Consider the following 27502-nt stretch of genomic DNA (forward strand, 5'->3'; position numbering starts at 1 on the left):
CATCAGTCAGACAGGTACTCAACTCTCCGCGCCGTGGCAGCACTGAACGACTAAATTTAGAGTCACCGTAAAAAACTCAAGGAGGAGGCTTTTCTGAAAGCGTGTCCTCTCTTAAATAGCCAGCTCTACTGTACTTCAGAACTCTGAAAACCCAGTACAGAGGAATCTTCTGATCTGCAGCAATAACTGAGGCTGTTTAGTCCCGTGACTATTAATTTTCCTTCACAAACCCACAATACCAGTTTACAATTCACAGTAAACTTAAGTTCTCAAATTTTTTAATGCAGCAAATAAAAATAGCATTTATTTATATTTGGCAAAAGTCTAGAAAACAGATAGCTACAGCCCTCCATGTTTAAGTGCTTTACACTGTGACAGAAGGCAACATAATATATTACCAGGACCAGATAACTTCTCATTGAGGAAAAATCCACCAACTCATTACCGTAATCCACTCCAATGAAAAGGAAGAGAAGTCCAGTGATGTTCATTTTGAACAGGATGGCTGATAATACTACATTTACCGTAAGGCAACCAATAAACTACCACTGCATTTAAGCACTGAAACGTTAATTGACTAATTTGCATCACTCTAATTGGGAAGAATAGATGTTTTTAGCTTTTCAAATGCACTTAAGTCTTGCACAAATATGTAATACAGGCCGCCTGGCAGGCGCCTCACACATTCGGTGTGGTGTGATGACAGACATAGGAAACAAGCATACTATTCAAGTGATTGTTAAATGCAGTTGCCTCTGTTTAGTTTTCTCCATAGATTATTCAGAAGACATTTTGGTAGTACAACACATGAACATGCCACTAGAGGCCACCAGGTTCCTACTTTCACTAAGCAGCATCTATCAATTTGGAAAATAAATGCATTTCCCCTCTCTCACAAAGCTTAGTGCTTCAATACTTACCTTTTAATTGAAAAGCAGTGTTTAAGGAAATCAAGTTTGCAAGACAACTCCCGTTTCATTTGCCACCTTGGTGTTTAATTTACAATCCAGCTAGTGGAAATGCATGAGAAGTACAGCATCTCATTTTTAAGTCTCTGTTCTTCCTAAAGGAACTGAAGTGTTTCTTGTTTTACATTTTTTTTTCCTTTTGTTATATCACAGAATGGCTAAAAGTCTGGGTAACAAGAAGTCATTTAAACCTCTATAACAGATGAGTGAAGTTGAAAGGAAAAAGCATTTCCTTTGAATTCTATAATGTCACAGTTAATTTTCAGACAGCTTCTCACCTCCCTCTCCATCCCTTTGTGTACACAGCAGAAAGGAAGGCCCAGGGGCACTATGTGCTCTTCTCATCTCCTGCTAAAGGAAGGAAACTGGGGGGTCAGAGCCTGGTTTTCCAGTTTAGTCTCGTTTGTTCTCAGGCTTGATTTTTGACAGGTGATACCTGATTCTTACTTATTTCATGGGACTGAAACTGAGACGCAAAAGGGAAAAAGAATATTCAAGAAATACTTTTCCCATTTTTTGTTCATTTTTTTCTTCTTAATGAATAAGTTCAAATTGAATTTCAGATACAAACAAGTAGGTCTCTTGAATCTACAGTGTCAGTAGGATTACAAATAAAAACACATTTTTAGCAAAGATTTTCTGTGTTTGCATTCTGGAAAGGGAATCTGTATGACTTCACAAGCCTTCAGCTGTCGGGAGCACATCATCAGATATAGTTTGTATATGAATATCCTTTTTCTTGACAGTTCAGCCTACAAATTCAGACTTACATCTGAGAATCAAATTGAATTCTTTTCCTCTTACACATCAACAGCAGTCATGAAGATCTGGCACAAAAGAGCTGTCCTCAGGAACATCTATATGACCTTATCGTCTCTTGCTTAGCTGCTCCAAGGCAACTATTTGTCTCCAAATGCAGTTCACTAAAATATTTGGTTGATTATCTGCACAAAGAAATAGAATCCATCTCCCAGTTCAGCTGAATTGGTTCTGCATAAACATTAGAATTAAGCTCAAGCAGAAGAGTCAATCCTGCATTTTTTTTTTCCTTAGTAGCATTAAAGTGTCTTAAAAAAAAAAAAAAAGGCCCTTAAGTGATAGAATTTGTTTCAGACATGATGAACTACTGCAATTCATTTTAGGATCTCAGTTTCATTTCTTTGAAATGCAAGTATACTTCAGACTAACAATTGGATCTGTCCAAGAGTAGAATTGTGCAATTAATTATTTAGTTTAAGATCTGTCACTCCCTGCAGAAACGCTGCACAGCAGGGCTGTGGCAGAGCTGGGAGCTCGTATTCGGGAGAGGGGTTGTCTTGGGACAAGTCTTCAGGATGGAAAGATGCTCCCCAGCTTTCAAACAGCATAAGGCCACTTTGTGAGACAACAGCATCACTCACTGCCTATCAAGTATTTAACTTCTGTCTTGGGCAAAGAAAACTGTATCTGTCACACCATCCTTGAATGGGTGCCAGCCTCTAACTTACTGAATGATGCTTACAGTCCACTGCATGGACAGATAAATATCTGTACCCTCTCTCATAAATCCTCACTGCTAGAGATTATTTCCATTCAGGAAGAATCACCCTGCTCAGATTCTTTGCTGATGCTTAGCATCACTTCAGACATCTTTTGTGTAGAAATGCACATCGTTAGAAAAGCTAGGATACTTACTGAGTCTGCCCACTGTCCTGGTAATTCATTTTCCCCAGCATAGGGCATCCAGGCTTGGTTCCTATATGCTGTGGGTGGTGTTGGGATAAAATAGCCTGTGAAGCCAGGTCGGTTTGCTGCTGGTATGGCAAACACTGCTGGTACTGTATTTCCTATTAAAAACAAAAACAAAAAAAAAAACAAAAAAAACACATCATATACAATTAGCAACCCATCATTTAAGTTAAAAATTAGAAGATATTAGTTACGAAGTAGATGTTCAGGGTTCTTTTCCTTTTTTTTTTTTTCCTCCAGTAAGAACATGATCACCATTGGTTGGATTTAAGACTCCAAATAGCTGACTACACATCTCTATAATGGTAGAAAATACTGGAGAAAATGAGATTGGCAGTTGTCCATATAGTGATGCACAAGCTTCAGATAAAGATATGAGGACTTACTCCTAAGGATTTGGATCCTTGTAATAATGATTCCCCCTAAAACTTTGAATCATTCCAGAAAAAAAGGCTCATTTTCCTTTAACGTTTGTTTCCTTGTATTCAATTTTTAGCTGCTGTTACCATGGGTTTCAGAGTATTGCATCTTTCTTTTCAACAGCAGGTTACAAACCATTCAGTTTATATTTACTATTCTAATATCTCTAGACACAAAACCTACAATATTGAGTGATACCTTTAAAAGGCTGTAATCTCAACAACTCCATCATAAAATTTCAATGTTACCATTAAAAAACAAAGAAAAAAAAAACAAACCCAAGGCTCTGCCTGCTCAACTCATTTCCCAGCAACAGCCTATGACTGCAATGAATTATGCAGCTACCACTTACATAAATATTTCCAAGGAAACCTGCTGACATAAAATCTGTTCTCCTGTGTCTTCATCAAGACATATGCATAGGGATGTCCAGGAAGTCTTTTGTTAGAATGCCCTGATCTTACTTGACTTTAAGTAGGAGAAAATAGCATTCCCAAGACAAGGTTCAACCAGATCTCTGGTTATATCTACTCGTTAACGTAGGCTTCAATCCTCACAGAGATTCACAACAGAAGGTACTTCATCCTGCCATTACTGAGATTACAGACAGTTTGTAACTAGGCAGTCTAGAACACCACCATTTCGTCACGTACTTCCACTATTTCTAGAGAGAAGCCATCATAATTCCACCTATTTGCCAAATTTAGAGTAAACTACTATCTGCTTGTCCAGTAAGACTTCTTTCCACTAGTTTCTCTTTAGATAGAGATACAAACACCAGCGTTTACATCACTGGTACACTACAGCCTCATTCCTAAACCCAGAGGGGGAGAAAGCTCTCTACTGTATTTATCACGTAGCAAACAAAGCACGTGGATGGATATTTTGAGTACTCAGTAATACACAGCCATGTATTTTAGTTCTAAGTTTTACAGAGAGTAACAAAAATAAATCATTGATGCAAGAGCAGAAAAGCCAGTAAGTGCAGAAACGCAATAAAAAGACAACTGAGCATTTTCACTGAGGAGTGAGTTAGCAAGGCTAACTTGTCCAAAGCATTCTTCAGCCTTGTACTGAGAAACAAGTGCTGCTCCTGCAGATGACACATAGCTTCTCTTCACCAAAAAAGCTCTTTTAATTTAACCACAGCAAAATGAGCAGTTATACAAATTGAGCACTCAAGAAGCTCAAGTGCTATCTTACCGCAACATCATGATTTTAAAGCTGATGTTGATGGGCTGCATGAGGGCAACATTTGGCCATTTTGTGCCCAGTCAGCATCTGCAGTAAAGCTTTTCCACCTACTGATCTGATAAAAATTTATTTTCCAATTAGAACACGAGAAATCCTCATCTGTTACATTTGCAGGTTTCTCACAACTCTCTTAATCTTTCCCTGCATTACAGCCATTTAAAGGATCTCTCCCACACGAACCTTTCCTCCAGTTAATCCTAGAATAAATCTGGCCAACTCTACAGTGTACACTAAGGACATTTTGTCTCTTCTGAAATGCACTCTTCAGTGGTAGCACAGCACACCTATCTGTAACACACAGCAATAAAACCCCCGCATCACTGGAAGTGACAGAAAGCGGTATCACGCAGAACGTTGCTGCAGTCACGACAGTAGGGTTCTTGGCAGTGTGGCACACTTTATAGTTCAAAACACTTATATGAAAGGGTGGCATCTGCTCCTTTCAGACTCACGTTGAGGAAGGTACTGCGATAAGAATGGGTGTACAACGGATCCTTCAAACCTACTGCATTTAATTAATTAGCGGCAGATATGCATTTTCACAGCATTATTCTCAGAAGATTGTGAATACAACGCAGATAACTCTCAATTACTTCTGAGAAAGATAAGAAAGGAATTATTTGCAGATTAACAGTCCTGTCTAATGAATCTGCCATTTACTAAACTGAAATGACAACATAAAATTTACTTTATCTTGAAAGCTTTTTTCTATAGCTCTTTAAGAAAACATTTTGCCAATGAGAAGTTGCTTCCAGTCTTCTGACATTTGCTGGTGACAGCCTCTCTATGCAAGGCTGTATTTGTTTAGACACATGTCAATTGCTGGTGTGTTCAGAGATCTGCCAGAAAGCTGCCTCTTGCCATGGAGCCCCATCAATACTGTACCTTGTGCTCTTGACAACCAATAGCCTCTGTATCAGCTAGACAATCCCCTTACATTTTCCACTGGATTTTTGGTACATATGAACTGTTCTACTGGACATTAGTGGCTCAGAGTCCTGACAGGTGAGCCAGCAGAATGACATACGAGAACAAAGACCATCTGGGGGGGGGGGGGGGGGGGTCTTACCTTCAGAAATGACCGTCTCCCTTTCCTTTTGCAGGATGAGCAATACTTTACAACGTAGCTGCTTCTGCATTTGCAGAGGGACAATCCTTTAAGTAAGCCCTTCATTTGTACCTGGAAAAATATCTAATTCCTTCTTCCTCCAAATAATCATGTGTTTTTACTGTTTCTCATCAGCTCATTTACATGCAAAACAAATCACACGATTCTTTAAGTTGCAAGATCGGTCTGCAGGTCTATTTTCTCACCTGAGTGAAAAGCTGATTGATCAAGTGGGCCTACAGGCATTGGAGCTCTTGAACCAGGTGCATAAGAAGCTGGATCGTGATGCTGGGCCTGATCCACCCCACTGGACTCTGGTATTCTCACTTTGCTGCCAATATCTGATGTAGACCTGTGCATTAAAAGTAGAAAAAAAAAAGAAAAACATTTAACATCCTGACTATTGGACAAGACAGCTATATATGCATCTATGAGCTACAATATGACATGCCTGCTAGGATTAAGCTATCCAGTTTTACTGAACTTTCAAACAAATGCCTGTGATATGCAGTACAAAAACCAGAGCTGTAGCAAAGCTCATCAACACAAGCTTACAGTAAACACAGGATAGATGATAAGGTGTCAGAAAGTAGTCTAAACTGCACATGGGAAGTTCTAGCGTCTTCTGAAATGATGCGTCCCAGTTGATTTATAGCTTTATTGATTTATATTGATTTATGGCACTATTACTTAGTGGTTATTAAACAATATGACAAAGAAGTCAGTGTTCTGAATATTTGGATGCAGCTAGCAGACACTCAGAAAAGTTTCCCTTGTTCTTAGTACTCTACAGCATTTCTCAGTAGGCTTGCAGTGCCTTTGAATTACTGTTGGCACTCTGCAGTGTACAACAGCACAACACTGTAGGCTATATCAGCTCTTCCACCACAGAAGCGTGAAAATAGCTTGAAATGCTTTTTATGGAGTGCCTTACCCTGAGGAAGAGGCAGTATACACTGAGCTGAGACAATCAGGCATTTACTCATACTTGCCTTTGTGAAGAAAGGTGTTAGATATCTGAAAGCCAGGTGGAAGTCCCCCAGACCCAGGATACTGGTAACTCATCAGTATCACATTGCAGGTTCTTAGAACAGAGATAAGCAGGGAGAAAGATGGTGCAAGCTATCTGCTGCACATCTGCTACACAATATTTCATTATGCACTGTGTGATTTGGAGGCAAGGATTTCCTAATTTTATTGAAGATGATGAGCTAATGGAAGAGAAAATTTGCTATTATTTCTTTCCTCTTGATGTTTAAATGTAAATAAAAATAGCACGTTTCTAATTTCATGAGTGTTTCTTTATTAACTGGATGGCTCACAAGTGCTACTTGAGGGTTTGTCTCAGTTCTTACATAAACTGTGATTTTTAGAGTTCATATTGAAAACAAAGTAAAAGCTCTATACCTCCTGAGAGAGGCAACAGCCACAGGACCAGTTCTGGGAGGGACAGGAGGAGGAGGAGATCCCATCACCATCTCGGGAAGCTGAGAAAATCTATAAGCCTGTAGGAGAGAGGAATATTTTCTTAAATACCAAGAGATCCACATTCAAATTAAAAAGTAAATAACCTCAGAAATTAAATACTCATTACAAGTGCTGGCCAACTGGAGACTATTATTCTGTGGCACCACTAGTAATGGAATTTTATTAGAGAATTTACAAAGCTTGGGTGATTTTAGGATACAGAAGAAAACACGAACAAATGAGTTCACAAAGGCAAGGCAATGTAATTAAAGCAGAACATTAAATTCCACATTTGTGACACTTGTCACCTTGCGGGGAAAGTAAGTCTGCTACAGTAATGTGAGATTCCACAGATAATTTGGATTCAAAGGAAAAAGATCTCATAGTTTCCACTTCATAGAATCACAGAACCCTTAGAGTTGGAAGGGACCCTTATAGGCCGTCTAGTCCAACTCCCCTGCAATGAACAGGGACACCACAGCTAGATCAAGTTGCTCAGAGCCTGAAAGTATTGTAAGTCCCCAAGGATGGGGCATTTCCCAAAAGTAAAACATTTTAAGGATTCATAAAACATTTTCAGAGCAACACCTGGTGAAACAGAACTGCCCACAAGCAATGCATTTTTCAGCTTTTTGTCAGCCTTGGAGAGATTAAAAGTAAACTCTTAACAAAAACCCCAAGCTCTGTATCTTTCTAAAGCAATAATAATTCAAATCATTTTGAAATAGAAAAATCAGAGGAGCACACAACCAGCTTACCAACTCACAGAAAGGAGCATCTTGCTCATAGCTGTTCTGGCTTTCATCACTAACGCATGCGAAAGACCAGTAATTGTGTGCTGCGGCCTATAGGACAAAACACCTCTTCTAAGTTCTTTGGTATGCTCTAAGCTAGAGGTCACAATGTGGCTAAATATGCTTAAAGGTAGAGGAGTGTTATCAGTCTCTACAGTACTGACACCTGTATTCTACCTATTATGCTTTATTTGTTGGTCATTATGCTTTTACTGACAACACTTGAGAGAAACACAAAGATCAGAAAGAGAGCAAACTTGGGGGAGGCTGTGCAGTACCAAGAAATACGCATTCTGACAAAAACTAACATCTGAAGTCCAGCAGTGAGGCTCTGAACTACACGAGATGATTCTGCTTCAGTCGGAGACTCTCCCTTGGCAAACAGCAGAGAAAGCTAAAAACATGTTGCCATGGGATGAGTCACCCTCCTCCTGCCTGTTGAAAGAGCCCACAGGATTTACACTAATAGCTCAGACTTCACACCTACATCTAGGTTTGAATTTGGCAATATAAATCCCACACTAAATTTCTAAAACCATTATCATACAGTAATCACCTTTGCATATCACACTCTTAGACAGTGCTCCGTTATGCTTTTTCTCCGCTGCAAAACTGGAGAAGGTAACCTAACAAAAGCTGACTTTTAATGTCAGCATAGCTAAGGGAAAAGCAATATAAACCAAGCATCTCTCTCCCACCTCTCATCCCCGTCTCTTTAAAGCAGGGTAGGGTCCCTCAAAGGCATGTCTTAGAAAATCATTTTTCCTTATACGCCACCTATGATGTCTCTAAATATTCACTTTCACCACGCTACAAAGTTATTTGAAGTATTTCCATCACTAGGTGAGAAAAACTGAAAATGCAATTGCACATATCCTAGCCAAGAGTTGGAAATACTGATTTTGATTTTTAACGAAATAAACGTACAGAACAAACAAAATGCCAGTTGCATCAAAGGAAGTTTAATTTACATTTCTCATAGCACTGGACCTGAAATGGTCTGCAATGCTTCTTCTGTACCCGAAAAGCTGGCAATGCTGAACTCTACACTTCCTTCCGGCTCCACAACCCTTTCATCCTAACCTTGCCCTCAGCATACATTTGTACTAAACATGAAACTATTTTTTCCCTATCTTAAAGGTACAGCATGTGTTTCAGAGTGGTTGGTGACTCCAAATACTACTGAGTACGACAGGGCTGATGGAGAGGAACAGAGGCAGTCTTGGGTTTTCTCTAACGCACATCTTTTGAAATATGGGCATAAAGTGAAGCTTTTTAAGGTACCACAAAGAATGGCTCACAAACTTCCTGCAACTTGCACTGAAAACGTGGAGGGGAATAAAATACGAAGTAGAAAATCCAAGCATTTATTTTGCTGCTTAAATAGGAGATGAACAATTTTGAATGAGTGGCACCATGTTGCTAATGGCTAGGCAAAGGGAATCCTGTTAAAGTGAAAAATCCTATCAAAAGATTTGCTGTGCCTCACCAAGGGACTGCCCGTTCTGGTGGAGAGTGGTCAATTCTCTGCCGTGCTGAGCTTCCACAACCATCAAAACAGTTATGACAAGGAACTCTAAATTTTCTGGACTTTCTGCAAGGTGTTATGCTGAGTACTAGTATTTTCCTACATGCAACACAAACGGAAAAAGAATGTTCAGAGACTACGAAGGCACATCTGTTGGAGGTTTAGATGAGCCCTTTGGTACTAGACTGACAAGATTACAGAAAAAAAAGCAACTTCACTGGAACTTGTATGCTGCTGGAAAGCCAAGCAAACTAGCTTTTAAAAGAAACACATACAAGCAAACAAAAAAAACATTAAAAAAAGCAAAAACAAGCCAGCATATATGAAGATGTTGATTTCACAGGAAATTTGCCTAATTTTATTTTTCAAAATGAAGGTGCTGAAGAAGCTGTATTAGTTTTGCTGTTCTCAAAAAAAACAAACTATCAGAGGAGCATTCTGAAAGGATTCCAAACACTGTTTTGACCAAAAATGAGATCTTCTGTAACATGGAGGTGACAGTAATTCCTGTTAAATTAATCACATTTCAGATTCAGACAGCACAAGTATCAGACTGCAGACCTCACACCACCCTTCCAGAGAGTAATGTCAGTGAGCGAATCTTTTTTTGGCTAAAACACTGAGAATCTTAAAAGCAAACCAGTGGAGTAATAACTACAGCCGAGCAAAAAAGCTGTGAGAAAGAATTTGGGACCAGGAGATATATGACATGTGCTTCGATCTCATTCTTTATGCTGTATAAAAGCAGAGAATGCAAGTGTTAGAAATCTTATTCAGCACTTGTATCATCTATGAAACATCTCTGCAGTAAGTGCTGGCTCAAGTGCACCCAAATTGCTGGAAAGACTCCAGTAGAGTCCAGAAGAGCTCCTAAAAGGTTGAGTGCAATGTACGGGCTACGAAGGCCCAAGTCTCCGAAACAAGTGATGGGCTGAAGATCCTTACACTTGTACTTAGAAACCCATAAATAAAGCCAAGGTCTGCATTTCTTCCATTTAAGAACGAAAATCATCTTAAATCCAAATTTCAAATCATAATGGACACCTTCACTGCACCAGCCACTTCACAGCTGCTCCACGGCCAGCCCTGCTGTACTCTGGGCCAATCAACTCCCTAGTGCTTCCCCTTTCAGCATCTCCATCAGAATTACCAAACAGAGATTCCATGGGCAGGCAAACAGGTGCTAAATCATCGAGAGCAGCAATTCTTGCATATTTTTCCTGCGCACATCACTCCGCAGATACATTTCAAGTGGGTTTTTCTAATCGAAATCCTCCTTCCCCACTTGAGAACAAATGAGGAAACATTTCAGTTGAAGTACAACTTACATCTCAGAAACAGATCAGCAAAAAACTATGAATTAACAACCTTTATTCCAAGCACCATTAGCCTGCGACTATCCTACCCCATGGCAACCAGTTAAAATCTAAGTGTCTTCAGGGAAGTGCTTACCGCTATCTTCAAGCCCCCAGAAAGATCACCAAGTGCTTTAAAGCCCAGAAAACAAGTAGATGACTGAGTTTGAAAATAGTGAAGCAATCACCAAAAAATATAGCAATTACATTTTTCTTAAATCGCACTCCATATAATGATTTTCAATTCCTTTCAAAAAGTCTTTCTCAAGTGTCAAAGTAATTTGGATAGCTATTAACTGTCTCTTGAGCTTCTAATCGAATTCTAGCCATAAAATCCCATTATATGCCATATATGAAGTTCACTGCGGTAGTTTCAAAGGGCCAAAAATATCCCTTAGCATGATTTAAAATAGCACCAGCGTGAGCCTCCGCAGGCAGTGCCACTGACTTCACTTATGTTTAGAATAGTTCAGAAGCAGCATCCTCTAATGTACTTTTTATTGTCACGAGAAGTCATAGTAATAGTTATTTTAAAGTGAGGACACTTTTCCTGCTTTATTCTCTTTTACTAAGCGTTTTAGTAACTCAATTCGACATGCATTATTTCAAAACAAAACAAAAAAATTATTTCTGACCCCTAAAATGCATTATAATTTTATATATTTTTTTTTTGTTCCCCCCCAGTGAGATGAACAAACAGTTTCAGAATAACAGTATCTTGGAATTCAGAGGTAGCTTGACCTACCAAGGATGCCCACAGCACTACTGCTATTGCTGTCTATTTATCTACAAAAAGCTTATTAATTCTGTGAGCTAAGAAATTGTTAGTCGCAAATTGAGGCAAGTGAAGCATCAAGAGTGACCCACATAAGGTCAACCGAGAAACCTGTGGCTATGAGCCACCTCTTAGTCCCACACCAATAAATGTAATTGTAAGGCTGACAATACCAGCCCACCTTTCAGGTCACGCGGATTTTACATTGCACTTGGTTCCCCAGCTTGGGATGATGTTTCTCACTGGTGGAATTTGTGCAGAATCATAGAATCATAAATCACAAGGTTGGAAACAACCTATAAGATCATCTAGTCCAACCAAGCGTTCAATGTTTCATGCCCATATGTTTTTAAAAAACAGATTGCTTCCAAATACGCATTCAGTGAACAGGAGACATGCAGACCAGTTCTTTATCTGTTGAACAGTCTGGAGCTTAGTGCAGCCTTATCTTTCAAGCAAAACACAGATAAGGTCACCTTGCTGCTAAAATAGATCCTAAGAGTCTTCATGTGAGATATGGGCACGTGTAAAGACAGAGAAACACGCCCCACTACCCAAACTTATTTATTGTAAACATGGCTTTATGCCCAGTTTTAAGCATGAAAATGGGACTCCATCTTAAAAAGAAAAAAAAAAAAAGAGTTCTTAGAGTAGAAATATCTTTATGGTATTAAAGCATACTAAAGAGAAGTTTCACTTACTGGTCTCGGTAGACTGTACTGATACATTTCTGGTCTGTATGTGGGTACCCACTGCACACCCGCTCTAGGTCGGGTCATGGTACCAGGAGCGCTGGTCACCACCTCTGAATAGGGCAAGTGTGGTGCGGAGCTGTAGGCCTCCTGCCTGCTCTGTCCTCCGTGACCAGCAGAGGCCAGGCTGAAAGCCTCTTCCAAGAGCATGTGCATCTGTTGTCGAACCTCATCAATGGAGGGCTGAGAGCTTAAAGTTGAGGTCTCTGAGTGGCCTTTGGCCTGACGGGACCTGGTGTAGCTCCGAGGCTCAGTGACACGATCAACATTTGTTTCTTCTATTATTTCAGGCTCAGTCTGTTGGATGGAGTAAAAGCATGTACACATAAAAGCTTTACAAGACAGCATTTTTGCTGCTTCACACAAAACATTCTTGAACACTGATATAACATACGCAACGTCAAGACTTGTTACAGTATATACACATGACAAGAACTTAAAAGACATTATGTCATGCAGGCAAGGATAATAGCCAGGGATTCAAGGACTCTTTCACATCCTTCATTGTTTGCAGCAAGAACTATCAGAGACGCTCTTGTATCATATTAAATTGATATTAAATTGTTAAGGATTCACTTATAAACAATGAGAATTGTTTAAATTCTTTTCTTAGTTATTAGTATCAATGGGGTAGAACCGTACCAGGAGTACAGATCCCTAAATGGCACCATTACTACGAAGGACTGCATACAAGGGACTGCTTGTTTCAGCTACATGGACTGAGGTTCTTCTGTTTACTCACATACATTAAGGTTGCAGAAGATCTAAGGTTAAGGAGTCCTCCTGAAATTTCCTAACCTCCCCCTGTGCTTCCCCTCCTTAGGGAGCTGCCAAGAGCAAGGAGGTTGCCTCCTGGCCTCCTCTCTTCCAGACTGGGCAACCCCAGTGCCCCCGGCCCCTCTCTGGAGATACTCCTAGGGTCCCTTCTAGGATAACAACTGCAACCAATGAAAAGCCTCTGAAGTCATACTGTCCAACTGGATGATTAATAGCCATGCTTCTTCTGTTTCATTATAACCATAAAAATATCAGTGAAAGAAATCCCACAAGAGACCTATTAGCACCCGACGTTGAAATACATCAGGCTTTCTGCTACAACCCCTTCGTGAAGCCATTACAACTCTGATTCTGTCCAGTAAACGAAAATAATGTCTAAAATAAATCATACAAATAACAAATTTTTAATCATTGCCAATATTAAGCGAGCTTTAATTTATCAACTTAAAAGCTGGCACAAAGAACTGGGAGGTGACTGGTGACACTTCTGCTCAAGTTTTAAAATTCCAGTTCATCCTATCACTTACTAATGCATGCTATCTTCTATCAATTGAAACACATAATTACTATAAATAGACACCACTGTACGTTAACATTGACATTGCACAAATTTAAATGCCATTTGGACACAGCTATCGTGTAATACTGGAATTACACCAAGAAGGAAAAGCAAGTCCTGTACAGAGGCGGAGTTGATCCATTTCTGGCAGGATTCTGCTGCTGCAACAGTACCATGAAATCACTCTATCATGAACTTCTTGATGCGAACATCAAATCAAAGCTTTTTGACTAGTTGCATTAATGCAACTGTATCAGTCAAGTTAGATCAGTACACTCTTTTACAAATTCTTAGGTTTTTATAATGAGGTCGTTTTCTTCCCTTTACACCAAAAATTGACTAATTTTTTTCTGCCCTAGCATAAAGCTCATTAGCAGTTCAAAGGTTCTAGACTCTTTCACTACAGCTTTTGCTCTACTCATAATTGTCTTTGAAGATCTCAGAAGTAATAAATATGTTTAAGTTTCCTTAATCTGCGTTTTAGGTGAAGGTGACCACACCCAAACCCTGGTTGGATTTGTTAAAATTTAAAGATAGGTAACCTTCAAAAATAACCCATTGATAAAAAAGTGCTATATAACTAAACACCATACAGAGAATATCAAACAGTAGGGTACATAAAAAGCTACACATTCTTAACAGGCAGGTAGGTGATTACTGACCTCATATTCTGATTATTATTATTGGAATATTTTAGACAGCTGTGACTAAAAAAATAAACATCTTCATGTGAGGAAACTATTTACAAAACATGAAATAAAAAAATCAAATAAAACAGTGTGGAGTGACAGATTTTCGAGCTCTTATTTTCCTATTTACAGAGCAGGGCAAAATAGGGCAGATCATAAGCCGTTGTGATTTTGTTGTGCGTATCCATCTAACCGTTCTTAAGCTTTCTTTAAGATTCTTGGGAAACAATTTATTTTACTTAGAAAGCAAACCAAACTCTCCACGCAACCACCACCATTTGTCATGGCTGAGAAGGCAAAACATCACGTATCCCAGGCAGGCTGGTAACAGCTCAAAAAATAAAAAGCCATTTGTTATTCTGCAAAAATCTCATGACTTGAAGGTAACACAGGGTATCCGCTTCATGAATTCCTCATTTGGAATGGCTTATAAAACACAACTTTCGCGTTAAGTCGGTGAAACTTGCTGCTAAATTATGTAGTAGGAGGAGAAGGTTAGAAGAGTGGGTCCTTTAGAACAGCAGAGCAGATGTCAAAACACTGTACAAGATGTTATTAGGTAAAAAGGAAATGACACGAGGTCCAGCATACAAAGCAGCCCTAATTCATAAACACATCATAGCATTACTGAGCTCTTCAACACCTTTTCCTCAGCAGACTGCCACACAGACCTAACAGCTGAAGATACTAATCCATTAAAATAATTCTTCTGGGCCAATACCTCAGCTCTATTGTCTGAAGTACTTACATCCACCTCCAGAGCTCAGGCTCACAGGGGTGTTTTGATGGACCACGGTGGGATCAACATGGATTCCATGCATTAACACAGATTTAAGCGCAAGCCTGTGCCTGGGAGAGCCAGCCTGTCAACAGCTTGGCAAAGCACCAAGGTAGCTCAAATAGGAGGGAGGGAGATCAGCCCACGCTGCAAGCAGAGGCTGGAGAACTAGATTTCAACATCCTGTTCCATTTTCCCCATGGCATTTCGCTGCTTTCAGACAGAAAAACACTTCCACTGTTAGAAGAGGTGCACTGCAGTGAATCTGCAGCACATCAGTCAAAGAGAATTTTACATAACTTAACAGTAAAAAAAAAAAAAAAAAGACCATGCCAGGGACAATTCCCTCTGCCACAGAGCAAAAAGAAAAGCAAGGAAATCTCATGTGAGATATGCTGATGTCAGAGACTAACTATGCCGAGGAGATTAACGAGTCTGTATGAGCTCATTATACCACTTACAGGGCTTTAAAAAATTTTACTTGAAAATCTTCTTTTATGCATTATAAATATACACAACATACTCAAGTGTATTTTTAAATTCTTTGGATACATATTATGATATGCTCATTTTGCACTACTGGCAGGGGGCCACGTGAGCTGCTAGAGTGCTTTTAACATTCATTTCAGAAAGATTTTTTACCTATGAGAAACTACTTAATAGTATAATTAAAAAATCCCAGGCTCTTCTTGAAACACCTGATTTTCAGAATACAGAGGAAAGTCCAGCTAGATAATGAACTATTAAGAAAGGTAACACACAAGCAGGGTAAACACAAAAACCTTTCTTTTTTTGCAAAATGTAGTCTATTCTAAGTGCAACAGAGTGGTTCTTTTCATTTTTTTCATTTTCTTTTTTTTTTTTTTTCTCAGGTTAGTGCAATATATTCTATACATTCTTATGCTCCAGAAAGCAGTGAAGCAGTCATTCCAATTACATGGCACAACCTGACTCATACAATCTGATGGGAAGCATCAATGCACAGGAAATCATTTTCAAAAATTCAAAAGCTGACTTTCAAAATCACTATCTGCGCCGCTTAATTCTGTAAAATACTTAAACTTGCCTGAACACATTCCTTGACCTTGATAAATGCATTCACTTTGCTAAAAATACATCCCTGCCAGCTGAGAGTTAACAATTAACGAAGTTCTTGCCTAGAGGATGACAATCACCAGATTAACTTCCTCATTTTCCAGAAATGCTTAGATCTTCTATAGGAATCGATCTTCAGGGATGGCTGTGCTACAGCCTTTGGTATACATAATGGACTGAAAAATTCTACTTTACCTTAGGAGTATGGGCTTTTTTCATCTTCAGTATGAGTGCATGCTGTGTCAACTTAGACCCACTGTATGTTCACATTGCACAAAACAACTACTCTTAAAACTTATGCTGGCTGTGTGAGTTCCTCGGACCGTAAACCAGTGCAGGATCTACTCTGCCTGGTTTTAACACTTAAATACTCGAAATTCTCCCAGTTCTGACATAGTAAGAGGAGAATAAGAATGTGTCTATTTCCTAGGGGTTTTCCACAAACCACTGACATCTGGACTTCAGTGCAATTCCTAGAAGTTGGTTGTCCATTCTTCTGATTCAAGAGAGCAGCATAAGGGGTAAAGAAGAAATAGGATTTTAATTACATGGATAAGATATTGGTATCCTGCAGGCAGTTACATACTTGAAAGAGCTATCTAAATTCAAAAATCAGTACTTTTGTAATAATGTTCCGAGAACATTTTGTTTCCATTTCAGACAACAAAACGATTTCAAGTATAAAGTATGTTCATCAGTCTGTGCTCAGAATATCCTGAGCCTCTTTCAGGATGCTGAGTGCATGTAACGTACTGTATGGTCAAGTACCCGAGGACACTCTGGCTTGGAGCTTATCAACAGTTTCCCATTTTCTGGAATGAGCTAAGTCTTGGCTGAGCCAATTTCAGAAGGTATGCCTGATAAACTTACATCATATCCACTGTTACGGATTCCACGCCTAGGTCTTTCTCGAGTCACTAGAAGATCCATCTCAGTTTCTCCTGGGCTAGGACTGTTCAAAGACTGCCGGCTTCTGTATATTGAGTTCTTTATCTGTTGCCTATAAGACAAGAAAAACAGTAAAATTAACAGAATATAAACAAACAAGAATTATTTTATAATCATAAAGATCATAAAGAAAATGTTGCTTTATTATAGAACGTATATGGAACTCCTGGAAATCAACTGTATTTCAAAGTGATTGTAAATTTTGTTTACTGGTAAAGAAAATAAAATTAAGATACAAGCATCACATGGTGTAGTTCATAAAATGAAATGTGTCCCTAGAAGATATTAGAACTCTTTCAGTGTTAGCTAGTATGACTTAATCTAAAAAAAAAAAAAAAAAAAATAGGTGCCGTTCCTAAAAATAGTAGCACCTTTCACACACTTAGAAGAGGCAGAGATTTTGGTGACAAATCCTGAGTAGCGACAAATAAGTGGAACTAAGCTCCATTGAAACAAACATCCAACCAAGTGTATGAGAAAACGGACAGGAGGGGAGGGAATTGTTTGCAAGATGCCAAATTAATATTTTTTATAACGAAACCGAGATAGATTTATAAAGAAAAATTAAAAACTGCTACATTTACAGAGTTTTTAGTGATCAGCTCCTACAAATTCTCTGGGGCATCTTGGAGGTAAAAGCCTTGAGGTTAAGGTCAACAGGCAGAAAGAGTTACAAAGACCCAGAGACAGTGATGTTTACACAAATCAGGAAGGATAACACATAGAACAAAATAAATAAATAAATAAATAAAAATCAAATCAACAGCAACCAAGCTTTATATTTCCATTAAACTAAGTAAATCAGATCTGACAATTTTTATGCTCCTGCACTAAAGGTCTCAAATTCTATACAAGGTTTGTAACAGGCCCGTTAATACTTGGTTGATGCAGTTGTGATATATCTTTTAAGGGTTTCAGATACACAACTCTCTAACACATGCAGATTCTTGACCTGATTACAAACTATTAAGGACAAACTCAGAATAGGAGGTATAATCAGAAACGTCTTTAAAAAAAAACTGCCTGGAGACTGCCAATTAGCTCATTTGTGAGAGTTTTACTAATGAGAAAGGAGCTATGAACACTAACAGCTAGCATTCAAATGTGTTAGCAAAAGCCTTCTGAGAACACAGCTGAAACATTTTATAACATGAATTTTCCTGTGCAGAAAACTCAAAAGAACCAAGAGCACAAAAATGTTTGTTCTTGAACAAATCAAACTATTAAATGGTGATGTTTCGTATATCTCTTTTCAACAGCATTTCAAACAAAACCAAATTGCCAAGGTTATCTTGAATAATGCAATCAGCTGCACCTGTCTTATCCAATATATTTTGGAAATGTTGGAGTAACATTATTTAAGTCAGTGGAATATAGACGAAAGTGAAAAAAACAAAAAGGAAAACAGACTTTTTCCTAGAAATTTTGAGATGTTTGACTAACTTCTAAATGATTTAAAAGGAAATGTTTTAAAATAGAAGCTTATTGCTGTAACAATAACCATGCAAACAATCATACAAAGCAGTAAACACAGTGAAACAAATATTTTGATTTCACCCTAACCTTGATTAGTTTGAGAGGTTTTGTTTCTTTACAGAAACACAATTGTGCTGATTCATTTAGCAGTAACTTAAGCCACATTACCTTGAAGTTTTATTCAAGGTTTTCCTCTAGAACTATCGTGTTTTAGTCATCATTCTTATACTTGCAAACTGAAGACAATAATGCTGCAATGTGTGTGTTAGCACATCCAGTTTTAACACAGACTTCAGAACACATCTGTTGGCAAAAAGTTCTTAAACATCTGCAACATCTGTAACATTCTCAAAATGCTTAGCATCTTTACAGAAAAACGCATCGTAAATGGTTCCTACTTCTCACTAAGGATACAGACTATATATTCAACAAGTAAACCCTGTCTTTTATGGCTCAGCCCCAGAAGGGAATCATTTCTCTACAGTAGTACACCTGCCTTCGAGCAGTTTCTAGGATGCCAGTAATCACTTTCTCAAGTAGACTATGACAGATCTACACAGCACATTAGAAAGCACACAGGCAAAAAAATGTGTTTGTGAACCTTTCAGCACGTTTGTGCACGTGAGCAAGTAAGCATTTGTGTATTTAACAAAGAACAGACGGTTAGCATTAAAGCTTCATGTGCAGTAGTTTATTCATTTCCTACGTGCCACATGACACAGCATAAACATCCAAAGTAATGCCCAAGTCCTTCACTATACGTGCACCACAGCCATATCTAAATTTCTATTTTCTTCATTCGTATCTCACGACAGACCGCAGACAGAGTGCGACTCCTGTGTGCTAAGGGTTCAGTGTATTAACTTGCCATTGCTTTTGAAGCAGCTTATTCCCTACTCACTAGAAAACAGCACAAGAAATAGATGCCCGAGGCCCTCCAGCAAGGATGTAACACAGTTAAACCAGCACCTTTACTCTTCATTGGACCATGCAACACTGTCACCAGTCCATCGAGGGCTGCCATTTACCTCTAGGCCTACAGAAGTACATCTGTTTGCAGTTGTTGCTCACATTCTGGATCAACACTGCTTTTTTAATTATCATAATAGTCTTTTTCATCTGAAAACGCTATTTTTCCACAGGAAAACTTTGGACTAATCTTTTCAGGAGATGCAAGACCGTACCTCAAGGCAAAAAGTACCATTTCCAGAGCAAATGTACTTAAATTTCCTCTCGCAGATCAACTACTGCTAATCCCCATCTACAGTAAGAATCAGAGCCTTTGTGATAAGAGGGGCAATGGCACGCACGCTCTTTACTAAGTCTTCCCCTCTTGCATCTTCACCACCTCTAAGGAGGAGCAAACTGAATACTGCACCATCTCTCTCTTGGGCTGCACTGGCTAGGACTGGTGTCATCTCCTCCTCTTGAAGTGTCAACTTGTGTGTCAAGGAGCATCCAGCAGCAGAGCAGGTCCACCCACCTACTCAGACAGAGTTAGCACTTACCCTCTCATTTTTAAAGCTAGGAGACAAATAATATTGCTACGTCATTTTCAAAAGACAACGAAGCATTAACCAAACCACAGTATTGTTACACAACATGCTAGCTTCATGTTGCATGTAATTCATCTGAATTATGACTCTCTCTGTTTAGGACACAGGAAGGCACATGCACATTCTTGTGGATATTCCTGCCGGATTTACTGAATATGCAGGCAGTGTAGCGACCACAATCTCCTATGCCTACTGCTATAGCTACGTTCAGTTAAAGATAGTGCCACTTCAGAAAGTAATTCAGATGCTAACTTTCTGGCTTAAGTCTACTCTCCAATTTCCAAACAAAAATTATATTGCTTTTTTTATTTACTTGGAAAATGACAGAAAAACTTGGAACAATCCCTTCCCGCATTTCCTTTGCCTTCCAATTCACTTCTTTTTAATCACACGCCATTTTTATGAGATGATGTGCTTTCATAAATAACCACGAGCTATATCGATTTTCTTCATGAAGTAAGAGGGATCAATTAGCAAACAGTTAAGAACTGAAGAACAGACCTGCTGATTCCTTAAAACCTCTGGACAGCAAGTTTCATCTCAGAGGAAGAACTACATATAAAAAGTCTCACCTGCTCTTGGGCTCAGCAAACGGAGATGATACATCTGGATCAGGATCCAAAATATGGTCAATTTCTTTCTGGTTTTTCTCATACATCCTTTTTCTGTCTGTCAGCCCCTTGTTGTTGTCAACCTGTGGGAAATCATAGTACCCCTTCCTCTTGGCTTTCAAACGCAGCTTGTTGCGGTAATGTTCTATATCGGACTTCTGCTTCAAAGCCTTGTTCACCTAAAAGGCAAGAAGATGTTTCAAGGACGGTGCTGGGCTGACTGCTTCCAAACAGTACTCTTAGAGCGTGTTTGATGCGCTTCATGTGTCATTTTACTGAGTGCTTTCTGTACCACACCATGCCATCTGTAAGCAGTGAGGAACTGCAAGTGAACAGAGTTGCTGCATTTTTTATGGCTTGGCAGATGGTTAAATAATTTTAGCCTAAAAATCTATGTACCATCTAAACAGTGACTCAGATACACCCACCGAAGAAAAACACTGATTATGTTAGTCAGTTGCCATGACCCAAAGCTGTACTTGCTTCTGGGGACGTTGGGGAAAAGTCACTAATGAAAATTGCTGTAGGGCCCAGGAAGTACTGAGCCACCACCTCTGGCTAAAGAAAACCACAAGTAAGTCATCAGTGACGGCTGGAGAAATATTTTGGTGAGATATCGTCATATCATCATAGGCTCTTGTAAGGTTATCTCAGAAATTTGTTCTGGTACCCTATCAAAAATAAAAACCTAAAATAAACTGGGTTTTTAGTCTGACCTGGTGACTTTTATGTTCCTATGGACACTCCTAAGTATTACAAAAAAAAAAAAAAAAACAATCTTCTGCTTCACATTGTTGGTTACAGGAAAACAAGTAATTTGCTTGGGATTTGCTCATTTCAGAGTCAAATTCTACATTCCTCTCACAATTTCCAAAATACGTATGTACAGAGAAGTGCATAGAACTAGGAACGTCATTCTGTTGACTTACATAAATGATGAATTCTACATAAGCCTTTCCCTGTGTTTAGAAATTATGTGGCACATCAGGGCTTAAAATACAAGCATGAAATGGACTGTGACACACTGCTGTAATCCAGGCCCACATGGGAAAGCGATGACACCGCCTGTTACTGCATTTCTGGTGGCAGCACACAGTAGAGGCTTTAGAACAGCAGCAGGGAGATTCAGGCTGATCTCTGAACAGTTGTTGCAGTGCAAGTTCGCAAATAAGAAACCTCTCAGGCTTGTCTATCCTCTTTAAGAACTCTATATAGAGTCATAGAATAGTTTGGGTTGGAAGGGACCTTTAAGATCATCTAATTCCAAACCCCCGATATGAACCTCAATTCTTTGTAAATGGATCATTCAAGAAGAAAACAAAACCTACATCAAAATCTCAGTACACAAGTACAGGAGTCAAAGTACGGTTTTTCGTCAGCACCTCCATCTTTGTCATTCCACCTTGTTCCCAAGAAAGAGTTATGCCCTCTGTGCACAGGCTGGAATGCAGACTGAGCAAAGCCATGGTCCTGCTCTATGCCTTCTCACTTTGAATGAGATGTACTGCTCAGTATAGAAAGGTTACATTGGGATCCAGATTATCTACAATTTCCAAGTTAACCTATAAAATTCACGTGGAGAATGATCTTGATCTTCCCTCCGCCCTTATTACTCGTTCTCTTAAGATGAATATGGTAAAGCAGAAGGATATTGAGAAGGTAAGAACATAGAAAGTTGCCTCTTCCAAGATCACATACATTCACAGACACAATATGAAAAAAGATTTAAATTCTTTGACCTCGGAGCTCACAGTAGTACATGGAGCTTTATACAGAATCAGAGAGACAAGTTCCCACAAATCCCCAACTCTAATAGGCTTAAGATGATGCCACCTTTGGATAGAGCCAAGGAAATAGCTGCAGACATTACCAGATGGTCCTTACCTCTCCATTAATGATGGCAGATTCCTGACTTCTATCTGATGCAGCATGAACAGCAGGTAGTGCCACAGGTTTGATAGCAATCAGCTGTACAGATCCAGAAGAGGTGTCAAAGGGGTCAATGGCAGATTTGGCAATGTTATCAAAGAGAATGCCTCCTTCCTCTTCATCGCTGATGGGTACTAAAGCACATCAAACATTCAGCGTAAGGAGATATTTTTACTGCACGTTAAGGGTAAGATTCAGTGAGTGCATGCTTAGGATTAATAATGTGCTTAGAACACTTCAAAAGCAGATCTGCGACACTTCCACACTGGGAAAAAAAAAATCCCATTAGATCATAGATAGCATTCTGCATTCCAAGAATTATATAGCATTCCCTCCCAAACGTTCATTTCCAATATGCACTAATAAGCTGAAAAGAAAACAAGAAGAACAGCGAAGAAAATGCTATGAAAATGGCAACTAAACTCAAAAGTACCTTTTCTTGCATTTCACATGAAAAAGACCGAAGACATCCACAGACACAGAAGCCTCCCTGTGCTAAGGTATCTGTAGCTACTCCTGATCTAAACAGACATTTAAATTTCAGTGTCTTACAGTGTAAAAACACCATGTTCTCCACATCTACTGACTTGAACAAAAGCTATTAATTTAAAAAATAACATCTGTTAAAATGAAAACAACGTTGCATCTTAAGACATGCTTAAGTACTCTTTTTCACTTTGCAAAGAAGTACCTTCAGTAGCTGTAAAGTTATAGCATCAGAATTTGTTGAGAGACAGGAGAAGACCTGGAAATCTTTAGACTTAAATGCAACAGTGAAGCACCTTTATTTTTAGATAACTTCTGCATGCAATCAGGTTCCTTCAACTCCAAATTTCATTTGTAAAGCTGTGCTACTTTGTCAGCTGTTGAATCTTAAGCCTAACTTCATCTCCCTTTCAGAATATAAGATTGACTCTAAAACATGAGCACAAATTCTACAAAGGAATTCTCGCAAACATTTTTGAATAACTGCTATTAAAGGGAATAATGTTTGCTCCATATCCTAAGTGACAGGAGTAGAGATCCTCTGCTAAAGAACAAAGCGGTCTGCTCTCAATTTATTTCCTCTGAAAATACATTGTTTTAATATTTAATCACTGCAAAAATTACAATGGACTTGTTTAAGCTCAGCAGTTAAGACTGTCAATGATTTTGGTTAAAAAAATATTTGAAAGTGGTAATAAAATATGAACCCAGTGAGTAAGCTTATTATCTTTCTGTGCATTCAGCGTAGAGTGGAGCTGACACTACTTAGGCTTTTGAGAACCATATGGGTTACATCACCGTGTCATTAAATACTGTCCCTCTAGCTGCACGGAACCGTCCAAATACTATAGAGAGTCTTTAGCCTGCCTCAAATCCCCCTGTCCCTCCCAGGGTTGTACGAAGACTGAGTCTGAATGCTTGCAGAAGCGAGCAGACCACAACTCTGGCTCACTGAAATTAACTGCCAGGCTCCCACTGACGGCCATGCTGTCAGGATTTCATAGAGGCACAATCTAATGAACAAAGAGCTAAGTGCCTATCACAGACAGCACCTCAATAGGAAAGCATTTATATCACAATGATTATAAAAGGAAAGCACACACATACTTCCTTCTAGGTATTTTGAATATGATCACTTATCACAGAGATTGCCCGATGCAGTTTTTTTTTTTTCTGTAATTCACTACAGAAGTTTCCATGCTACCCTAACGAGCTACCTCATTGGTGTCAGGGCCTAAGAGAGGCGATGGCCATCTTAATTATGTTCTGCACGAGCAAAGGTGGTCTCTCCCAGCAATTCAGGTGAGCTTGGATAGCATCCCACCTGTGGTTCAAGTACCAAGCAGTTGCGTAATCACTTCTCCTTTGCTACTGCCTCTGTGTTTGCCTGAACCTGGCATAGCAGAAAAGGCGGTTCAGCATCAACATACAAAATCTGACTCTCTTCAAACATTTTCTGCATATCTTTCTTCACACAGAAAGCATCAAGAAGTGCAGCTGGTTGCACCCCAATGTTTCACAAGGACTCAGCTTGCCAAGCACCAGCTGTGATCACCAGGCACCCATAGAGCATGGCTAGCTACCAAATTCATGGGCCGTCTCCTCAGACCTCATTTCAGGATCAGAAGCATGCATGTTTACCTAATCAGAGTTCCTCCAGTTGTAAGATACATTTAAAAAAAAATAATTAAGGTAGAGAATCCTTAATAACATGACAGCTCTTTCTGATGTGGTGAATGAATGCAGAAGGCACAAGTGCCAGCCTTCTCATTTCTGAGTACATCTCCTGCATCTAGCATAGCCTCATTTGCAAGGAAATAATCATCAAGTGGAACCAGAAATTGGAAGTGCAATTGCAATTCCACCTTAGCTTAGCATTTGTTCATTATATAGTATTTATGATATAAAAGTATTTTTTCAATTGCCCTTTTTTCACCGAAGAGTAATAAAGAGCCTAAGATCCGCAGCTACCGGCATGTCGCTACAGTTTAGATTGGCAGTGAGCCATAAGCAAGCGCAGAGGTAATTTTAATACTTGCTCCTATCCATCTCTTTCAGAGAGCATTCACAGCAAGTTCGACAGGATTGAACCACAGCCACCCCTAACAAATCAAAAAGGAAGCTCACTGAGGAGTTTAAGTCCTTGAGTGTTTGCTCCTGATGTGCACTCCTGCCAGGTTAAGTCCAGCTCTCTCAGTGCTTCAGCGAGGTGAGCTGGATGATCACAGGAAATTTTAGGAAACCACCCAGATATTCTTGCTCCCTTGCTTATTATAATTAGCAAACTTGCTTATTATAATTAGCAATACGTAATTAAAGTAATGCTTTTAATTTCTTTTCTTAAACAGATGCACACAAGCATTTATGCAGCTTCACTGCTCCTCCAACTCCTGCTTTACTGTGTGCATGCATATATTGCAAGACTCAAAAGTTCAGTGGAAGAAATTGGAGAAAATACACCTATTTAATCACCTACTTCATAGTAACGTACTTTCTTTGAAACACCTTGTGCTAGATATTTCATGCCATGTGATTCACTCAGACTGAATTACTCTACTTAACCTTTCTTTGACTGAAGTACATTAAGATTTATCCAAAGCAATCATTTAGTCATGTTGAGGAATTGCAATGAGGATCACTGTGGCCCCGGGTTTTTGGCCATGACAGGAAGTTTATCTACACATCAGTAGCTGTTAGTATACAAGACTTGCTAGATGAACTCTGACTTAAGGCGTTCTAGTCTTACTTTTCAGGGCAACTCCACACAGTTTTCAGAAGGCAATGCCAGCAGGTGGTGCTACCCACTTGTACCACTGGTGCTCCAGTGGTGGAGAAGCATCTGAGAAACTCATTCTGTGTGTTTGAAAAACCAGCATGTAGGATATCCTGCTGTTAATCTACTTATTAACTTAGATAAGAAAAAAAGAAATTGCTTACGTCAGTCTAAGATTTCCACAGTAAGGATCCACAAGACTTCTTGTCTTGCCTTTCTCCCCCTCTAGGCTGTCTTTCCTTCCCTTTCCGAAGTCATTACCTGTGGACTCGGTAAACTTATAACAAAATACTGAAAAGAAAAGATGCATTTTCTTCCACAGAAGCAAAAATTTCACTAATTCTGAAATCCCAGAAAAAAAGGATGGCTTCTTCAGAGAAGAAACATGGAAAACAAGCAGCTGGCAAACATCTGCAAGCAGAATGCTCTGCCTTTTCTTAAGTCTTTCAGTGAAGCCTTAAAATTTACTTTCTATAAAGCAAATGTGAACATTGTGACCATGTGTACAACATGCAGTCAATCCTCTGAGTAAATGGAATACTTAGAACAATAAGAAAACAAATAGACTATATTCAATAAAAATCTTAAATTTGACAGAGAGACTGATGTCACAGATCTGAAAAGCTACCTCATTAGGAACAAGTCTGCATTTGAGTATTTCAAACAGAAACCCTGACTACTTCATGAAAACTACATTAGTAGCAGGGAAATTTTCATTTTAGAGTAAATCTCAATATTTGGGAAAAAAGTTATAAATTTGAAAAATCATTCTGTATGTCAGCTGACTGTCTCCAGAATGTAGGAACCAGAGATTTGAGCAGTAAAGCAATGATTGTTCCCAAAGGAGTTCGTAAGACAAGTTGCCTTAACTAGTCCTGAGCCTATTCAGGACTGAAATTCTTCTCTACAAGACATAGCAGCATAACAGAGTGCATTCTTGTGCACACACATACACCTCATTTCCAACACCTTCCCAGCAGTCAGACAGTACAACTCTAAACCTTTCATAAACACCATAAATACTAAACTTTCTGAGAAAAGACAAAGAAACCAATGCCTTGTAGACTAAGAACAATAAAGAAAGCTCAATAATCTCTCTTGGATGTTAATGTTCTGATGTGAAAATTCTTCTAAACACCAGGCCATGTGTTTCACGTGTTTCAGTCCCACAGTCACACAGGATGTCTACTCTTCTATTTCCTGCTTGCTTTGTTCAGCTTCTGTGCATCTATTTTGACCCTATAATCAGCAACAAGGATTTCCACGTCCAGACAAATTTGTCCCATCTATTTAAACTTCAAATTCTTCCACCGTGTGTATTTCTTAATGTTTGTACAGAATCCACCAGATTCATTACTTGGCTGGCATTTCTAGGCTTATGGCTACCGTCATAAGCATGCTTAATAACTAAAACAATCATTTAATTGACAATGTTGATGGCAATACAATTAAGTCAGATAGGGAAGTCATGCGCACTTACATCAGAAGACTATTCTTCAACAAAGTAGTGCTCTACGAGCTTTAAAGCTCTGCAGAAATAATTGTCCATACTGACAATAAAAACATGCATTTGCTTTCTTCAGTGCTGGCTTATAGTAAAAGAGTATAACCATTCAGACTGCCACTCAATCTGATGGCAAGAGCATCTTAACATTGTTCCTCGGATGAAAAATGCT

The 27502-nt window shown here is 39.0% G+C and overlaps 1 protein-coding gene across 1 annotated transcript in view; it reads right to left on the reverse strand.

Moving 5' to 3' along the window:
• KIAA1549L (KIAA1549 like) overlaps positions 1–27502 on the reverse strand; it is a 103926-nt gene that overhangs the window by 5821 nt on the left and 70603 nt on the right. Inside the window, 7 exon segments of the mRNA XM_085223840.1 lie at positions 2643–2794; positions 5685–5830; positions 6886–6983; positions 12099–12446; positions 16918–17047; positions 20600–20817; positions 22523–22701. Of these exon segments, the coding sequence (XP_085079966.1) occupies positions 2643–2794; positions 5685–5830; positions 6886–6983; positions 12099–12446; positions 16918–17047; positions 20600–20817; positions 22523–22701 (1271 nt within the window).

Source organism: Meleagris gallopavo, chromosome 5 (genome assembly GCF_905368555.1).
Source record: "Meleagris gallopavo chromosome 5, MGAL_WU_HG_1.1, whole genome shotgun sequence".
NCBI lineage: Eukaryota > Metazoa > Chordata > Aves > Galliformes > Phasianidae > Meleagris > Meleagris gallopavo.